The sequence below is a fragment of the Platalea leucorodia genome (genome assembly GCF_965183815.1).
Source record: "Platalea leucorodia genome assembly, chromosome: 2".
Lineage (NCBI taxonomy): Eukaryota > Metazoa > Chordata > Aves > Pelecaniformes > Threskiornithidae > Platalea > Platalea leucorodia.
The window spans coordinates 116,528,966-116,545,620 of NC_138824.1; the positions used below are offsets into that span (position 1 = coordinate 116,528,966).

The 16,655-nt window shown below is 36.3% G+C and overlaps 1 protein-coding gene across 2 annotated transcripts in view; it reads right to left on the bottom strand.

Annotated features, from left to right (window-relative positions):
* Positions 1–16,655, bottom strand: part of EPHA6 (EPH receptor A6) — a gene marked incomplete at both ends in the record, with an annotated part of 510,935 nt that overhangs the window by 141,639 nt on the left and 352,641 nt on the right. For both annotated transcript variants that reach the window (XM_082332768.1, XM_082332767.1), the window contains one exon: positions 11,821–11,945. In XM_082332768.1, the coding sequence (XP_082188894.1) occupies positions 11,821–11,945 (125 nt within the window). The remainder of the gene's footprint in view (positions 1–11,820; positions 11,946–16,655) is intronic.

Genomic DNA, 16,655 nt, shown 5'->3' on the forward strand with positions numbered 1-16,655 from the left:
AATATAGTGTAGTTCCTTGTCTATAAGAAATAGTGAATAATCATGAATATCAGTGGTTTGTTCAGTCAAATTCAACATATCTCTGTATATCATAGGAACAGTACTTCCAGTTACAGATGGGAAGTAGGTCACTGGATAATGAAATTTTTAAATTGAAAATGCAAGACCCTGGAGGAAAGATAATAAAAAGGGACAACTCATGTGATGTAAAAAAACTGTAATGTAAAAAGCCACAGTCCAAATACTTGAAGGTCTCTAAGTTCCTGAGACATATGGCAGGCAATCTTCTCATGCCTAACATTATCATCATTGGTATAATCACAGTAATGCTGTACACACAAAACTGCTGCATTCCTTCAGGGCAGAACCCAAAATTGTGGTTCCTCTATTTCTCATTGAAGTGTGAAGATGTTTTTAACGTAAAGAAGCATCTTACAACTGAAGTGGGATTTCAATACAAGAGCAATGATCCAGTTTTTCAGAAGACTTCTACAATGATGGTAACTTGCTACAACACAATGTAGCCAATGCTCTATTTTGATTAAAAAAAAGCACAACATATTTTCAAAGCTGTGAAATTCAAATGAATCTACCAATCCTAAAAATGTAGTACAGCACTGAGTCATCTACACAAAACTCAGCTTTAATGGTGCTGATGACAAAAACTGCTTAATTCACCTAATTTCAGAATCCCTACAATATCCGTAGGTAGTTAGGTCCAGGATTTTGATTAGGGCTCCTGTTCTGTGCTGGACATTTTGTCAGGTTTTTAACACCTTGCTGGAAAATTTTAACTGCTGTGTGTAACGTATGCATTTTTACAAATGCCCTTGTGAAAACTACATACTGTCGAAAACACCTCTTGAGGCAACAACCCTTTCCAACTCCTTTTTCAAATGTGTTTCAGCCTTTCAGGGTGTTAGGACAAGTAGAGTGACTGGGCTGATTTTAAGAGTGGTTTGAGGCTAGGTTGAATCTTCTACATAAATATCTTTTATTCTTAGAAGAGCAAGCTAATATACGCTTTTCTGTTTTCATTTGCTACTGAATATTTTCTACCTGGCAAATACAGAAAAGATTCTTACTGATATACAACATCTTGGAAACAAGCCATACTTAGAGCAAAACTATTCATAGTTGCTTGCTCGGTTCATAGATACACATACGAGAGCTATTAACTGTGGTTCAGTGGTATTAATAAAGCTATTTCTTTTATTTAAGTAAGCAAAATACCTATTTTTATACATAGTATTTATTCAGATTGCTATTGTGAATCTGGAATAAATGACTGAAGTCATTAGGATTAATTTAAATCTACATGAATGTTATATGATAACGAGTCTTTCACATGCTAACTGTGTATACAGTTCTTTGGAACAACTACTTTGCTTTTCAGAGAAAATCAGGATTTATAACTATAGAATAATGTTGGCAATATTAATATAGATTTCAACACCACCCAACAAAAATCAATTCTGGAGGAAGAATTTTGGCTCTAAAATACAAACTCTGCCACTAACTAAAGTTTGACTTTAATCACTCCAATACAAATAATAAATGAGAGGCAAGAGGGAACCTGCTGATCTATATATAGGGACAATCCTTGGAGATTGTGTAGCATTTTTCATTATGCAAGCCTCTTCAGATATAAATATATCAATAGCTATTGAAAAGTCATGGGAATATCACATTCTTTGTGTATTTGTGAGCATGTGCGTGCATTTTTTTGGTGTCTCAGTGCAGGCAGACAGCAAATATCTGTCTTGTAATGTTAACTCAAAAGGGCTGAATTAATCTCTGGGGTCATGACTATACTGCAGATCCTGGCATTACATCAACAATAAATATAGCATATTTAAATTTATGTTTTCTTCAAGCACCTCAGTGAGTTAATAGAGGAGTATAAAGCAAAAATGGAAATCTTTTTCCAATTAGTTTAACATGAATTTCAAAGGACAAAGTAAACAATCTAACAAGTAAACTAAAATGCTGATTTTACACTTTCAAAACTGACAAAGCAAGTTTTGTTCCTATTTTTGTATCAGGGAAGTGCCCATTTCTAATTTAACTAACTTCAACAGAAATAATATTTTTGGAGTTGGTAAAAACAAACAAAAAATATGAAAAAAAATTAAAGAAATTTAAAGACAGATGACAATACCTTTTTTCAAAAGGAAAAGCTGTCTCAGTCACTAAAGAATTGCCATTGTGTTAATACAAGGTGTTAATACTTCTGGCAGTATATGCAAGAAAACCAGATAGTTTGTGCAAGGTCATTGCAAATACAAGATGCATCAATATGGTGAAGTTCCTACAGCAACATAAATGTTTTTATGAGCAGCAGGTGAATTCCTGTAAAAGACTCTAAAGCTATTAACAGCTCGGTATGGAGTACATAATAATAGGTTGTTACCTCCGCCTTCCTGACAAGAACATCAAGAAAGGGCACTTTGAAACTATTAATACTAATACATTAAAAAAAAAAAGAAATAGAAAAGAAAAGAAAAAGAGAGAATTTTTGCATTATGTTTCTTTAAATCAACAAAATAAACATTCATGATTTTATTAGGGTACAAAACTAACAAAACTACGTGGGAGTTACTGAATTACATACCCTTTCTACGAATTCAAGCTGGCTAACGAAATCATGCATTTACATGAAAAGCTCATCTAATGTGCCTTTTTCATTCCAACAAGCACCCCTCACCACCACCAAAACCACAGCTTTTATTTAATACATGGTAAAATACTTAGACTAATATTAAACATGAAATAGTATGTTTTATTGCACAAAAATAGAATGGCTCTCCTTAAAAGAGCTTCCTCTTTCCCTCTGGATTTTTCTCCCTTCTCCCAGAATGACTGCTTTGGGGACATCCCTACTTAATAAAATAGAGGTTGCCTACATTATGCAGTCAGTGGCTTTGTCTCCATTTCAGTGTGAAAAAAATGTTAGAAGTGGAAAACTAATAACAATCTGTCCTTCTGCATCATTTGTGTGCAGTTGCAATGCAGTCTCAGAAGAGAGGAAAAAAATGAACTTTCTCTGTTTTTCCCCCCAAAAGGAATACATGTCTTTTGACCTGCATCTCCCCAAATATCTCCTGAATGCATCAAGGATTTTAGGAAAAAGCTACAAGTGAAATGATACCTCATATTGCAACATTCCTTCATCTAGACAGAGATATAACCTCACTTATGTCTCAAAGTACATATCTTCTTGATTTAATCTGTGAATCCACCTTTATGGTTGTGAAAGAACAATTTATGAACAGTAAATAGTTTGTGTATTATGAAAACACTGTCCTAGCTTCCATTTTTAAAATAGTTTGGGCTCATAGATGAAGACTTTTGGGAACTTTTAAGCTAGTTGTTATTTTAAGAAGGTCTAAAGAAACATTCTGACAGGTTTTAGGGAAATGGAGATCTAGACATTGTATTTAACTTATAAATAAGGAAACTATTTTTGCTTAGATGGCCATCTTTTGGCAGCTATCCTAGTTATATTTAGATCATTGCTCAAAAAACTCACCATTCTTTTTCTAAAAATATGTCAAACTTTCAAACCCAGAGTTTGACACCTGTATGTATGTTAAGGTACCTGGGGGAATTACAACTCTAACTTCAGATACTACAAAAGTTTACTGCACCTAAACTCAAAGGTAAACACATGGAAACTAGTTAATAATAATAACAATAATAACAACAGCAATAATAAAATGTTTTAAGTTGAGAGTACATGCTCTATTTTGTTAATTCAGGATTAAACATGTTAAACTTTTTACCACTTCCTTTTGTGCAATTGATATATTTTCTCTGAAGAGACCACATTTCTTTTTACAATACGTTCATCAAAATCATCTAAAGTTTGTCCTCAAGAGTGAGCTGAAACTTATGAAACTATTTATGAAACTATTAAATGGCTGCATCTGATTTTCACCCTACCTAATCACATGCTTAAGATTAACAGCTGATTCCTGCAGTTAACATTATTATTCTTGCTGTGTCAGTAAACTGTTTTTAAAACTATTTTTCTGAAGTTCAAATGCTGAGCTAGAAGAAATGTTTAATAATTCCTTTTATTAGGAATCAACTTCTGTTATCAGTGGATTTAGCTTTCTTAGCTTTCTTTGAGGTATGGAATTAGCTGTGTTGTGCTGTTGTCTTGTAATAGTTTGCATACCTCCTATACCTATGTCTTTGAAAGAGTTTGAAAACCATTTATTCAAAACCATTAATGCACTTTTACTACATTTGTGCAGCTCTTCTAGCAGTTACTGGAATAAGCATAGTACATGCAATTTTCCTTGGGGAAAATGGTATTGGCTACAGACAAGAACACAAGATCAGCAGAGACTGAACTATGTTTTTTTAAAAAATCAAATCAACTAGGCTTGCTTAAACAGCAATATATTTCTCCACAAGATTTTTTGGTTCAGCAGGAATGACAATAGTAATAGGTCTGTAGGCTACTTTATTATTAAATACAAAGGTTTAGAAGCTATCTCTAAATAATTGACAACAATGATTAGGAGACTAGCCAAACCAGGCACCTAATGGAGAAGGCCTAGCTCAGAACTTCTTTGATAAACCCTTTGCTGCATGTAAATTATATTTAGAGGCCAGATTTCCTTTTCTCCTAATAGTAATTATATCAGTGTCATTAATAATGCCTGCTGCAAGGTGCTTAGGTTCTTTCCTGCAGGCAAAAATTATATCTGCTCAGAGTCTCATAATTATTCACTCTCATTTTCAACAGTTCTGAGACCTATTTTTTTCTCTTTTTAGAATCTAAGGCTTTTACAGTTCTTCCCTTGGGAAACTAGGTTAATAACAGCAGAATAGGAAAACTGAGAAGCTTGTTTAACATCACTTACTATGTTAAAATAAGCTAGGAGATTTCATTTTAATGATTGTCTCCCTAAGCGCATTTGTAGTGATTATTTTTTAAAAACATTCACCAGACATGGTTCATTTCCCAAGAGTGCTGAACGGCCAAGAATGCCAGAGGCGCTCCTTGGAGCCCTGGCGCCTCGCTGTGACATGCTGATCTGTTCCTGCAGCTACGGTCAAATACTAAGCTCTGCTTAATACTACTACCCAAAAGCTCTTATACATCCAAATTACTCAATGCTCTTGTTTTTATGAGAACGTGCTGAAAATGTAATGAAAATGTATTGTTGCATGAGCCCTAGGTTTCTTGCTTCTAGTCACATCAGAAACATTTTACTTGTAGGCAGCAGATTGCTATTTACGCCTCAAATAATTTGAATAATTGAAAAATATTACAGGAGCAAAGTGTTCATTTTAAAAGAGAATGATTAGCATGAGGCTAAAAATTGCCTAGCTGATCATTCAATGCTAACAGCATAGTGCTCATTATTTTACCCTGAGTGTACTCACTGACTGCGCAGGCACCTGAAGTGTTCATATGCTCATCCCTATGGTTATAAGCCTTTTCCTATTCCCCAACCTTGTCACTGATGTTGACTTTAAAATTAAGTCCGGAAGCTTGCAAGAGTATCAAGCGTGCTATGGGAGGTATAGCCACAATAAAAGAATATGCCCGGAGAAGGAACCAGTACATGCTAACAATCCAGCCACAACAGTACCAAATGAACTACGCTTGCTCATGAATAATGTGACACAGTCTGCAGGCTCCCTTCAGCCTCATATGGATTGGAGCTGGTGCATATACTATTCTTCATGATTTAAAAATCTAACATAAAAGCAAAATCTGAACCAAGAAAGTAATAGCTGGTGCTTAGGGGAAATGGGCAAGTTGTAACATAGATGAGTCTGAAAAAATGTAATCCTTCTAACTCAGTTCAACATTATGCAAAATTGTAATTAGTGTGGTGTAAAGACCGGAGCCGTTTAGCTATTTAAGTAGTAGGGAGGTTGAGGGTCAATGAACCTCACACATGTCATACAGACCTCACAGAAAGGCATAGGGCTATAGAAGAGAAATGACTAATTTTACTTCACCTTTCCAAACTGTCAACCAGAAATTCAGAGGATTGTCTGATCTACATAACATGACTTCTTATAAGAAATGTCCATATCTTGTCTAATGAGAACATGTATGGCTCCTGTTCATTTAGGTTAGATTACAGCTGATACTCAAGTAGGGTCAGGTTCTGCCTGGGAAGAACTGAATTAATCTGAGAAGATCATAATGAAGTATCTCCTTAGCTGGAGAAGATACAGAGGAAGATTTGTTGTCCTAAAGCAAGATGAGTCACACACCTTACATAGGCAGTTCACATGGGAAAAAAAGCTGGAACGGAACTTGAGCGTGCGCGTGAAAGTGAGCTTGATGCATTCCCAGGGCTCCCAGGACTGAGCTATTGCTGTGTTAGTCTTCAGTGTGGTACTGAGCATATCACAAGATTATCTGTTCCTCAAAAAGTGTCAAAAAATGGCAAGGATATCAGTTCATACCTCTGTACATGCACCGAGTGCCACATCTTTTTGCCGTCAAAGTGCAAAGTATGTAATCTATTGTACATATACAGTTCTATGGCTTTGAAATAAATGGTGCACATTTTTCTAGACAGATAGATTTGATTTAAACTACAGAATACTATCATAGGCAAGCAATTCTGAAAGACAAAATTACTTTCTTGTTTAAAATTTTCCATATTAATTTTTGTAAAAATAATTCTGTCATTCAAAACATTATGCATTGATAATCTTAAATCTTTACATTATTCCTATCAAGCCATTTACCTCAAGGTCTCGTATGTATTCTACTACTCAAATTCAGGATGGCTCATTTTAATTCATATTAATGAATATTCAAAGAAATAGCGGTGTTTGTTTTAATATTAGATTTTAAGAAGGAGCATCATTTCTCGTACGAGTTAAGTAAATACAGCTGTAGACTGATAGAAAAATTAACAAGGTCATACTGCTTTCTAATTCTTTAAATCTAGTACTTTTCTCTCTCTCTCTCTCTCTCTCTCTGCTTCATCAGCTCTTCATCTTTTTTTAAAATCTCATTGAAAACTAATTTCCCCCTTGCCTCTACTGCTTGGTTATTTTCTCTCTTTTATTTATTAATTCAACTCTAAATAATACTGGCATGGAGGAAAATTCCTATCTAACATCCTGCATATCCTGTCCACTCACTGTCATATGGAGGTGGGTTAAAATTTTTATGTGAAAACTGCCTGTGAGTTGCAAATTGAGTCTGCCAACAAAATGAAGTATTTTGTCAAAGGGATTTGGCTTTAGTGTAAGTTTCATCAAAAGACAAGAAAGCGAAGAAACATCAGCCAGCCCCTCCATCCTACATCCTGTTCCAAAACATATTCTCTATTTGGAGATGTCATTGTAATGCCTTGGGATATTGCTTGGGTACATCCTATTAAAATCTCGTCTCTATAGATCGGCTTCCTCAGCTAATTATATATTATCTTGTGTGTAACAGAAAATATAATCCAGCTTGGGTATTTGGGCCATATGGGAGAACTTAATACAGTTGCTGATATGTATACAGCTTGGTATGCTTAATACAGCTCTCAGGGAGTGTTAATTTTTGATGATTAACTTTAAGGGTTTCGGAGGAAAAGAGGAGGAAAAAGCATTTTCCAGTTCAACTGCACAACCTGAAGTGCAGCTGGTATGGTTTATATCCACTGCGTACTGTGTTTCATTTCCTGTGAGGGAATTCCTACAGAAGGACTCAGCTTCATTACAAGGCTGTAACAAGGCTGTATCTTATCCCACTCCTCCATTTGACTCGAACATGCGACCTTTTTGGCGAGAGGTAAATAGATTACGATGCCCTGGAATCTTTCAAAAAGTAAAAGCTTTAGTCAGTATCTGAGTAATAGTTTTAAAGTATAAAAGAAAACTTGATTACTATTAGCAAAAAACCTGAGATTATATTGATATCTGGAGTTTGATTTTTAAAGGGAAAGACAATACTGCCTATGAAAGATTTTTTTCTTTTAAAAGTACTGGGCTGTTTGTGGAAGATATTAAAGGATTATAAAACAGAATGGATAGATAACAGATTGCAGAATAGGGCAGACATCCTGTATCAACAGAGATAATTTGAAAATATTTAGTGTCTGTGAAGACTACAAAGAAGGTCTATGAAGAAATGCTTTTCAGAATACATCTCAGATCTCTAAGGTCAAACATTTAATGGATTTTTTATGTGTTGCTCTAAAGACTCACTTATCGTCTAGGGTGACAAATGTTGCTAACTGTATAGTTTTCAGAATGATTCATAATCTAGCAGAAATAGGATATTTCAACCACCAGGCCTCATCATACAGTATTATTTCAGGATCACGATAGTCTCTCTCTGGTTATATCACATAACTATTCAAGCAATGGAAAACTTTTTTCTCTTTACTGTGACAAAACCTCATAGAATCTTGGACTGAATGTCTAGGAATTTTTGTTCCCCTCACAGGCCAAGTCAGCTCTCTAATTATGTCCTAGGTCAGCTTATGCTCACTGCATTTTTGGCTGAAAAGCTGCAGAACAAAGTGACCTCTTGTCAGTCAACCACATAAATATGTACCACTGTATTCCTAAATAAGAAACTAAAAAACTTTACAACCCATATAGAATTGGCTGACAAAAAAAGTTGTGCTATTTTCTCAAGATTTTCATTTTTAGAGACATATAGAAAACCAAACAATATTTTGTTAAGTTATGATTCTGAGTATTTTGTAGCAATTCACTGAAGAAATTAAGGTCATAGGAAAGGTGTTTTAAAGCAGACAAGTTACTGAGCTGCTTTAGTATATTTTTAAATTAATGTATGTGTTCCATACTTGTAGCTTGTTGATAGCCTTGTGCAACTTTCTTTCTCTATCTATTTCTTTATTATTTGGTAGAGTCTATCTCAGAAGATGTGAATATTTTTCACAGAGAGCGCTTGATCTTTCAATAGTTCTCTGTGTGCAATTTGTATTGCACAAGAGTGCCAATATAAGTTTCTTGAATATTTAGCACAGTCTAGCCTCCTCTTGTTCTGCTCGTTCTGAATATGCATGGAAAGACACATCTCTATGTTCTGGGTTCACCGTCACTAATTTGTCTTACTTATAAAATTGTTGGAAACTGCTCCATTTTGTGGAGTGCTCACAGTACTTCATTAGACAGCTACTTGATTTCTGTAAATTTACGTATCTTTCATGAAACATTGGAAGAACATGACAAGATATGACTTCCATTTATGAACCACAGAATTCCTACTGGTTATAATTAAAAGCAAGCATGGTCCCCTAGCATACTTCCCAGTGTCATCTTGAAAATTTTGCAAATGTCAATAAGGTATCTTATAAGAAATAGCAGTTCATACTTGTGAAATTTTAAAATCCTGCAGAGTTCTTCAGAGTTTCACAAAGTTAAGAAACTGACACAATCTGTTGAAGCTGGCGTATTTAGTGTTTGCATTTGATGGAGACATTCAATTTCTTGTATTGCATATAAGAAAAAAGCCTCTTTTCTTTTTTTAAATGCAAATGACAGGTAAAAAGAGATAAGGATAGGACTGCAAAAGCTGTTCTATTTTACTAATTAGTGTGTTTATTAGTAGCTAAGGATACTGTTCTCTGCATTTTTATTGACTACTTAACACATTAATAAAATTTCTGAGGTTTTCATACTCAACTTGTTCTTGAACTTTAGCTTAATTTTTTTACTCTCCAGTAGAGGGATGTCTTTGTGGTAAATTCATACTAAATCCAGTAGAAAATTATTTCACTTTTATCACATTTCTTGTGGGTATGCAACACCATCCCTGTTTTGTCACTGCTGCTGAGAATATAAATGCTGATATTTCCCTCTTTGAGGGTTACTGGGAAGCCTGAAAGATTATGGTTTCACTTGCTGTATCTATGCCTGACACCCTCTTTTTTTTTCAATATACAAATCTCATTTGCATTTGGTTGCTATACTTATGCAGTATTAAAGTTACAATGTACATTTCTTCAGCGCTATATAATTTTCTAATTTAATACTGAAATCAGCAGACTGACTTCCAGTACTAGATTATTTGTCTCTCTGCTCTAGAATCTGGTTTCCAAGAGAGTTCTTCAAAATCTGTCACATACCTATTCCTCTGCTCAAGTGAGTGATCTTCTTACTGCTGTTGCTGGCTTGTTTGTCTTTCATTCTGCCTATCACATTGCATTGTCAGAGAGCATGCCTGTTCTACCTACTAACAGAAGGTGTATTCAAGAGCTACGCGTTTGGTTCAGTTAGTGACTTAGGGAGAAAATAATGCCTGTGCAACAGCACTAGAAGATGCCAGCAGTTCATTTATCTCCCCACACCTAAGAGGGAAGAGAAGTTTATAGTTAAAAGATACTCCTTATGCATTATAAAAGGTGAAAACATAAAATGGTTCTTTTTTGGTAGAAACGGATAGGAGTGGTTTAGACTCTCTATATAACAAAGGGCTGTGAAGCCTGTATATCTAGTCTTGCTGCACAGTGGACAAGTCTAAACAGGATGTAGACCTCTAAGAAGAGCTATTTGCCATGTCACTCAGTATTGACAGATACTGGCAGATAACCTATTGATAAAAGTTTTTTTATAAATATAAGCTTTATAATTTAACATCCATATGAATGGTTTTGAATAGTTGAAGTTGTTCCTATTCAATTGAATGAAATCTCACTATTTCTCTTGTTTAATTCACCTCGTTATTATTTTAATACCAACAAACAAAACAAGGGCAGTGCAAGTCATAATGTGGCTTACTATGGTAATGGATCAAAACCTGAAGGACTTCCATTAGTGTAGGAAAGTAAGGTTTCCTTGATTTGGCTACCAAATATCCTAAGCAATCTGTCTTCTTCCTCTAGCTGTGCTATTTGAATTGTTTGGATTTTTTCCTGGTTTATCATCATTAAAGCTGCATAATCTCAATAGAGAAATGCAGCCAAGGAAGAAAATTCTCAGATATTTACAGAGCCTAACGTCCCTAAATCTTTATTTCATGACTCGGCTTATATTTCTGTTCTTTGTGGTCTTCTCACATATCCCTTAGTTCCATTGTGACTCTCAAATGGGGACAGAGAAATAGCAAGAACTGACTTAACAGGTGACTGTTTAAGGTACAGATGCTAAAAAAATCCTGCCTTTGTCTCTAGGAATGAAGGCACTGATTAGCACTAAATTTTACACTGCAAGTGCAAGGACCTGTGGCCAACTGGAAATGAAGAAACGCGTTTTGTGCTTTGGGAGAAGCAGGCTTCAAATCACGCTTTCACAAGATGTGCTGTACGTGCACCTTATACATTTACTTGTAATGCGTGTTGTTGCCCACTTTTGTGTGAAATCACATAATTTTGACAGAATTCCAGAAATTTCACATGAATGCCATGCACTCTCTCTCTTTCATAATCTTTTGTAACCCTCTCAACAAGGCTGGTGCATTCTCATTTAAGCACAGATTATTGATAAATAATGTTGCAAAATTAAATCACATTGACATTCACCTTAATTGTATTGTTTCAGTGTCACTCTAATGTAAAGTTTTTACAGTCCATAAATAAAAATATGTTCAAGCATATGATCCATTTATCCATGTTTGGAAATGCAGTTACTATGAGACAGGTATATCTACTGCCTGCCTGCTGTTCTACTTGATTTTGACATGAAACAAGACAGTCATTAACAAGTCAGAAGTAAAACAACAAATCAGGACAAAATAAAACATGTACTTATATAGCATTGTATGTGGGATCAAGTAAAAAATTTAAAGTATTTTTTTTAAATATTAAAAATACAAAACATATTGCTCTTTAGGATCTGAGTTTGGGTGATGCTATAAGTGAGACCTACTTTCTCATAGTACTTGATCTCGTAGTCCAGAATGGCTCCATGGGGAAAGTCCGGCTCTTGCCAGGAGAGGGCAATGCTGTTTTGGGAAGCCCAGTCCTTCCTTACCATACCTATCAAGGAGGGTGCTGAAAGGGAAAAGGATAACTAAGGGTTAAAGACGAAGCACATGGTTTATCCTTTCAACCTACTGTCTTAGGATACCACCCCGAGGTAACTTTGAGTGACCTCCAGGCAGAAAAAGCATGACAGATGGCAATTCTCAGGGAAACCATATAACCTGGAATTAATGTCTCAAGTACATACCAGTAACTCCTTTGTTAAAGTGCAGACCAGCTTCTGAGAAATGGCTATACACAAAAACATAGAAAGAAGTGCCTGTGCTTGTCCCCACTGCTGGTCATGCGCAACCAGGTAGCTCTGCTGGCTCCGAGGACATCATGTCCAGAAAAGAACTGTGTTTCAGAGACAGCAAATTCTACATTCAGGATAATCTACGCTAAATGTCATAATTCAACTGTGCAAAATGTACATTCAGTTTACTCTTTGGGGTAAAATAAAGTGACACAGCTTAAAACAGATGCAATGAAACCTGTTTCTGCTAGCTGGGCTGGCAGCAGCAGCAAGGGCATTTTAGCATATCGGTGAGGCAGTTGTGTGCACGGAAGAGCCAGCTTGTTAGAGGCCAGTGGCAGGGACCGGGTTATGGGGAAACCGTGGGGGCAAAGGTGCCCCCAGACCTACCTGCTGTAATTGATACTGCAGGCCTGCAGCAGCACAGTGAGTAGGAACCGCTTCCAGCAGCTTTTGGAAGGGGCCCAACATATGTGGATGCATCCAAGAGCCAAATTATCTCACTATGGGGTTAACCAATTTTAAGAATTGGATGTTCTGCCCTTTTGGAAAAGAAGGTGCACTGTTATCTATGCAATAATTTCAAATGGTGCAAAAATTGCATTCTAGAAAAAAAATCTTTGCTTATTTTACTAAGCTGGCCAAGCATGTCAAAGGAGGTCTAATATTCTCTGGACACTAACGCTGTTTTAATAGCATTGATGTGAAGCTTTCCCAAATGTTACAACAAAACCAGTCACATTCAACAGTCTTGAAGACAACTCAGTAAGCTGAACAAACCAGCTACCATAAAAAAACCCCAAAAGTTCTTCCAGTGGTTCACAGCTTTTTTCTATTTTTCTTACCGCTAACAAATATCTGTTTATTACACACCCTCCCCCATTCCTCTCTGACTCTTACTTAACCTCTTCTAAGCTTCCAAGAAGCTGTCTCCTAAAAATAACATATTTTTATGACTTCAGTTTTTATCTTTTGAATGAAAGAGTCTCCCTAGGAAAATGAAATAAGAATCTGTTTCTAGTCACAAAATTTCATGCCTTAGCTTTCTTTCCTGTAAATATTTCAGGAAGTTTAAGAAATGAAAACAATAAATAAATTCTAGAATGCAAACAAACAGTAAAGACGACGAACCCGGTTGTTTTTCTTTGAAAAAAGGGAAACTCTACACACAGACATGCACATAGCAATCTCTCTGTGACAGTGCATTTATCCGAGAGAGAAAATAAACTTCCATCCACTGTCAATCTTCCCTGTGGATAACTATTCTGTGGTATAATAGTCCAGTCCTCTCTGATGTGAAAAAACCCCAACCCAACATGGTACACTGAATGAAAAAAACCCTACCAAAAGTATTAAGTGGACAAAAGAGAGCTTACACAGGAAACCATCCTACACCTATACTTATGCCATTTTAACCACAGGTCTGATGCAAGGGAATGAGAGAAAAGAAGAATTCCTGCCATGCTGAATAAAAGATTAACCTATTTCTCGGGAAGGCCTTAAAGAGCACAATGTAAGTAACTGAATAGAACAAAATACAAACAAATAAAAAGTATTCATAGGTTCAGGGCCAAAATGTTATCCCTGGGTATGTATAACTACTCCCCCAGTTAAAATGAAATTTTTACTCTTGAAATTGAGGGTGAAGCTGAGCTCTCACAATATTTCTCTGGGGTAAAATCAGCTGTTCCCAGCAGGTAACAAAGATAGGTCTGTTTAAAGGAAAGCAGAGCTAGCAAACATGGATTTGTATTTGCTGAACACTGATCATGGGCCTACGTGGGCAATTGCTCATATACATTTGCTTACCATTTGCTGGTTTTGAGTCATTCACTGGTACTGAGCTGTGATTTACAGGCAGGTCTGAGGGAGCTATAGCAACCTTTCAGATATGTCTGATACACCCTGCGTGCCTGCTCACAGGTGAGGGACATTGGCTGGGCCACCTTCCCCAGCACATCATGGCTTCATCTCACTGCATTTGGGGGTTCACTGGTCAGGCAACCAAATCCTTGCAAAATTACTGAGCTTGATTAAAGAAAACACCAGGTTAAACTGTGGGTATAATTACATTCATGGCCCTTCTAGACTTTTTAAGTACAGATTACTACTATTACATTTCTTCAAATTATGACCAAACATTTGTAAGCTTTTCATATGTACCACATGTGGTGCATTTTTCTTTGAGTTCTGATTTCCAAATTTATACAGTAATTTATGCATATTTTCAGCCTGAGCTCACCACAGTAACTCTTCCATTTGAGCAAGCCCATGTCAAAACACAGTCCTGGCACAACAGAAAATCATCTCTAATGCTCAATATGAGAAGTAGCTTGTCTTCTCCCTGGGAAACAACTCGGTAGCAAAATAATGGAAGAAAATTACTTCAGCCCTCTCCTAAGCCAGCTGTGCTTGACCGGCACTTGAAACTGAAAACCACATATAGCAAGGCTCACATCACACCTGCAGCACTGTGCCAGCACCACATCTTCTAAATCAAAATGTGAAGGTGTGTACATAATGCTGTGAATATGAGAAGCGTATTTGTCTTTGTATTAGGGTATTGGGCAAAAATAAAAGTGTACTTTTAAACAAAAAGTCACAAAAGAGTCACCATTAACCATTTCTTATATGTTTAGGAGGATGACCCTACTATTTGTCATACAGAAGTTATGTATTCACATCTCAGAGGAAATAATGACTTTTAGGAAAAAGATTCCAGGCAAATAAACCCAAGTAATTAAAAGCTGCAGCTAGCTCAGTTTCTATTTCTTTAGTTGTTGTGAAGTGCTACCAAAAGCAATACTTTCTAGGGAAAAAATTCAGCTTCTTATAACAGTTGCTCACTAGAGAAGAAGTTATTTAGACCCTGAAGATCCTATGCATTTATTGTTAAAGCTCTTTTTAACTGGAAAATTGTAAAATAGGTAAATCCTATTTGCCCATTTATAAAGACTGCTTTAATGTTCCTATGATGAATCAATAGGAAGTTCTTTTAATTAGTTGTCTCAAATCCAGTAGCTGCAGGAGAGCTCTAATTTGGTTACCCAATGAAACCATTTGAAAAAAAAAAAAATGCTTAGAAGCACAGCATGGCTTTTAATCACTTTAATGGCAGCATTTTCTTGCCATTGGTACGAGGCTGAAGGATAGTTTCTAGCTCTTGAGCTCAGCGCTGATCTCTGTTTTGTACTGAGGATTCTTTGCACCATCTGCTCTCTATGTTTTCCTCTACACTGTTATAAATTTCTTGAAGTGCGATGAGTCATCAACAATGCTGTGAGCTCCTCATTTAATTTAGTCTAATAAGTTTCTTTGTCTTTTCAAATTTGTATTGAATAATGAAAGTTCATACCTTAATTCAGAGTGAGCTTATTTTATTCTAAATAGCTTTGGCTTCTCTTTTTCGGAATCCCTTTCTGCATACGCTACGCAAAGGGCAGAAAACGTGTACTTTAAATAATGATTGGATTCCAGTGTCATTTCTCTAGAGACTTTCTCTTCTTCTGAAGTTGACTTCCATTATCTGTAATTGTCTGATTTCAAAATAGGTGATCTGTATGGTTTCTGAAGCTTTTTTCCTTTAGTCCATGTTCTAATTTTCCAATTTCTTGTTTCATACTGTTTAAAGTAGGCAAAAAATTTCCAGCATTTCTCCCCTGGTCTCCAGGGTTGAACAACTTTGATATGGTGCCCATTCACTATGAAGAGGCTTCAGACTCAACGGCAGCTGATGACAAAAGCTCATCTGATGTCTGTCTGTACAGGGAACACCCTACTCCTCTGGTATCTTATTTCAAATCTTATTTCTTCGGTGAGGACAAGCCATGACAGCTCAATGACCTTTTATTGGCTGGCAGAACAGGCCCTACCAGGTATGCACAATCACTTTCTTGTTAAAAAACCTACCATCCAACAAACAAGAACAGTTGCATCACTGTTGTTCTTTTCCCTTCTTCTTCCCTGCATTGTGTCCATTTTGTCCAAGGCCAGTGAATTGCTGGCAGATACAAATTTGGAGGGGAGGGAGTGGAAGGATGATCTGAAATGTACACATGTTGTGTTGAGGACTGCAACTTTACTCCTTTGGACACTGTCATCGTGAGAAGGCTGTGATTCTCAATGTGTAAAATACTGCCATTTGGGATAACATGGTCTAATTTAGTTAGATGTTTCTATACCTCTACCATTACCAATACCAATACCAATCTGAATTGCATAATTACATGTTATTCTTTCCTCAAGACCTCTGCCTGCTTCAAGGCACAGGAAAAACCATACTCACCAAAACATAGGGCTTTATCACACGTTTTCTGAGTAGGGGTCTCCCAACAGAGGAGGGAATCCAGCCCCCTCCCTGCCTCTTCTTTCTCTCCTACCTCAGCCACTTCCCAACTGCAGTTGGGGGGAAATACTGACTGAGGGCCACTCAGAAACCTTGCTTTTCTTTGAAAACTCATTAATTGATCCCTCTGAGTTTCATA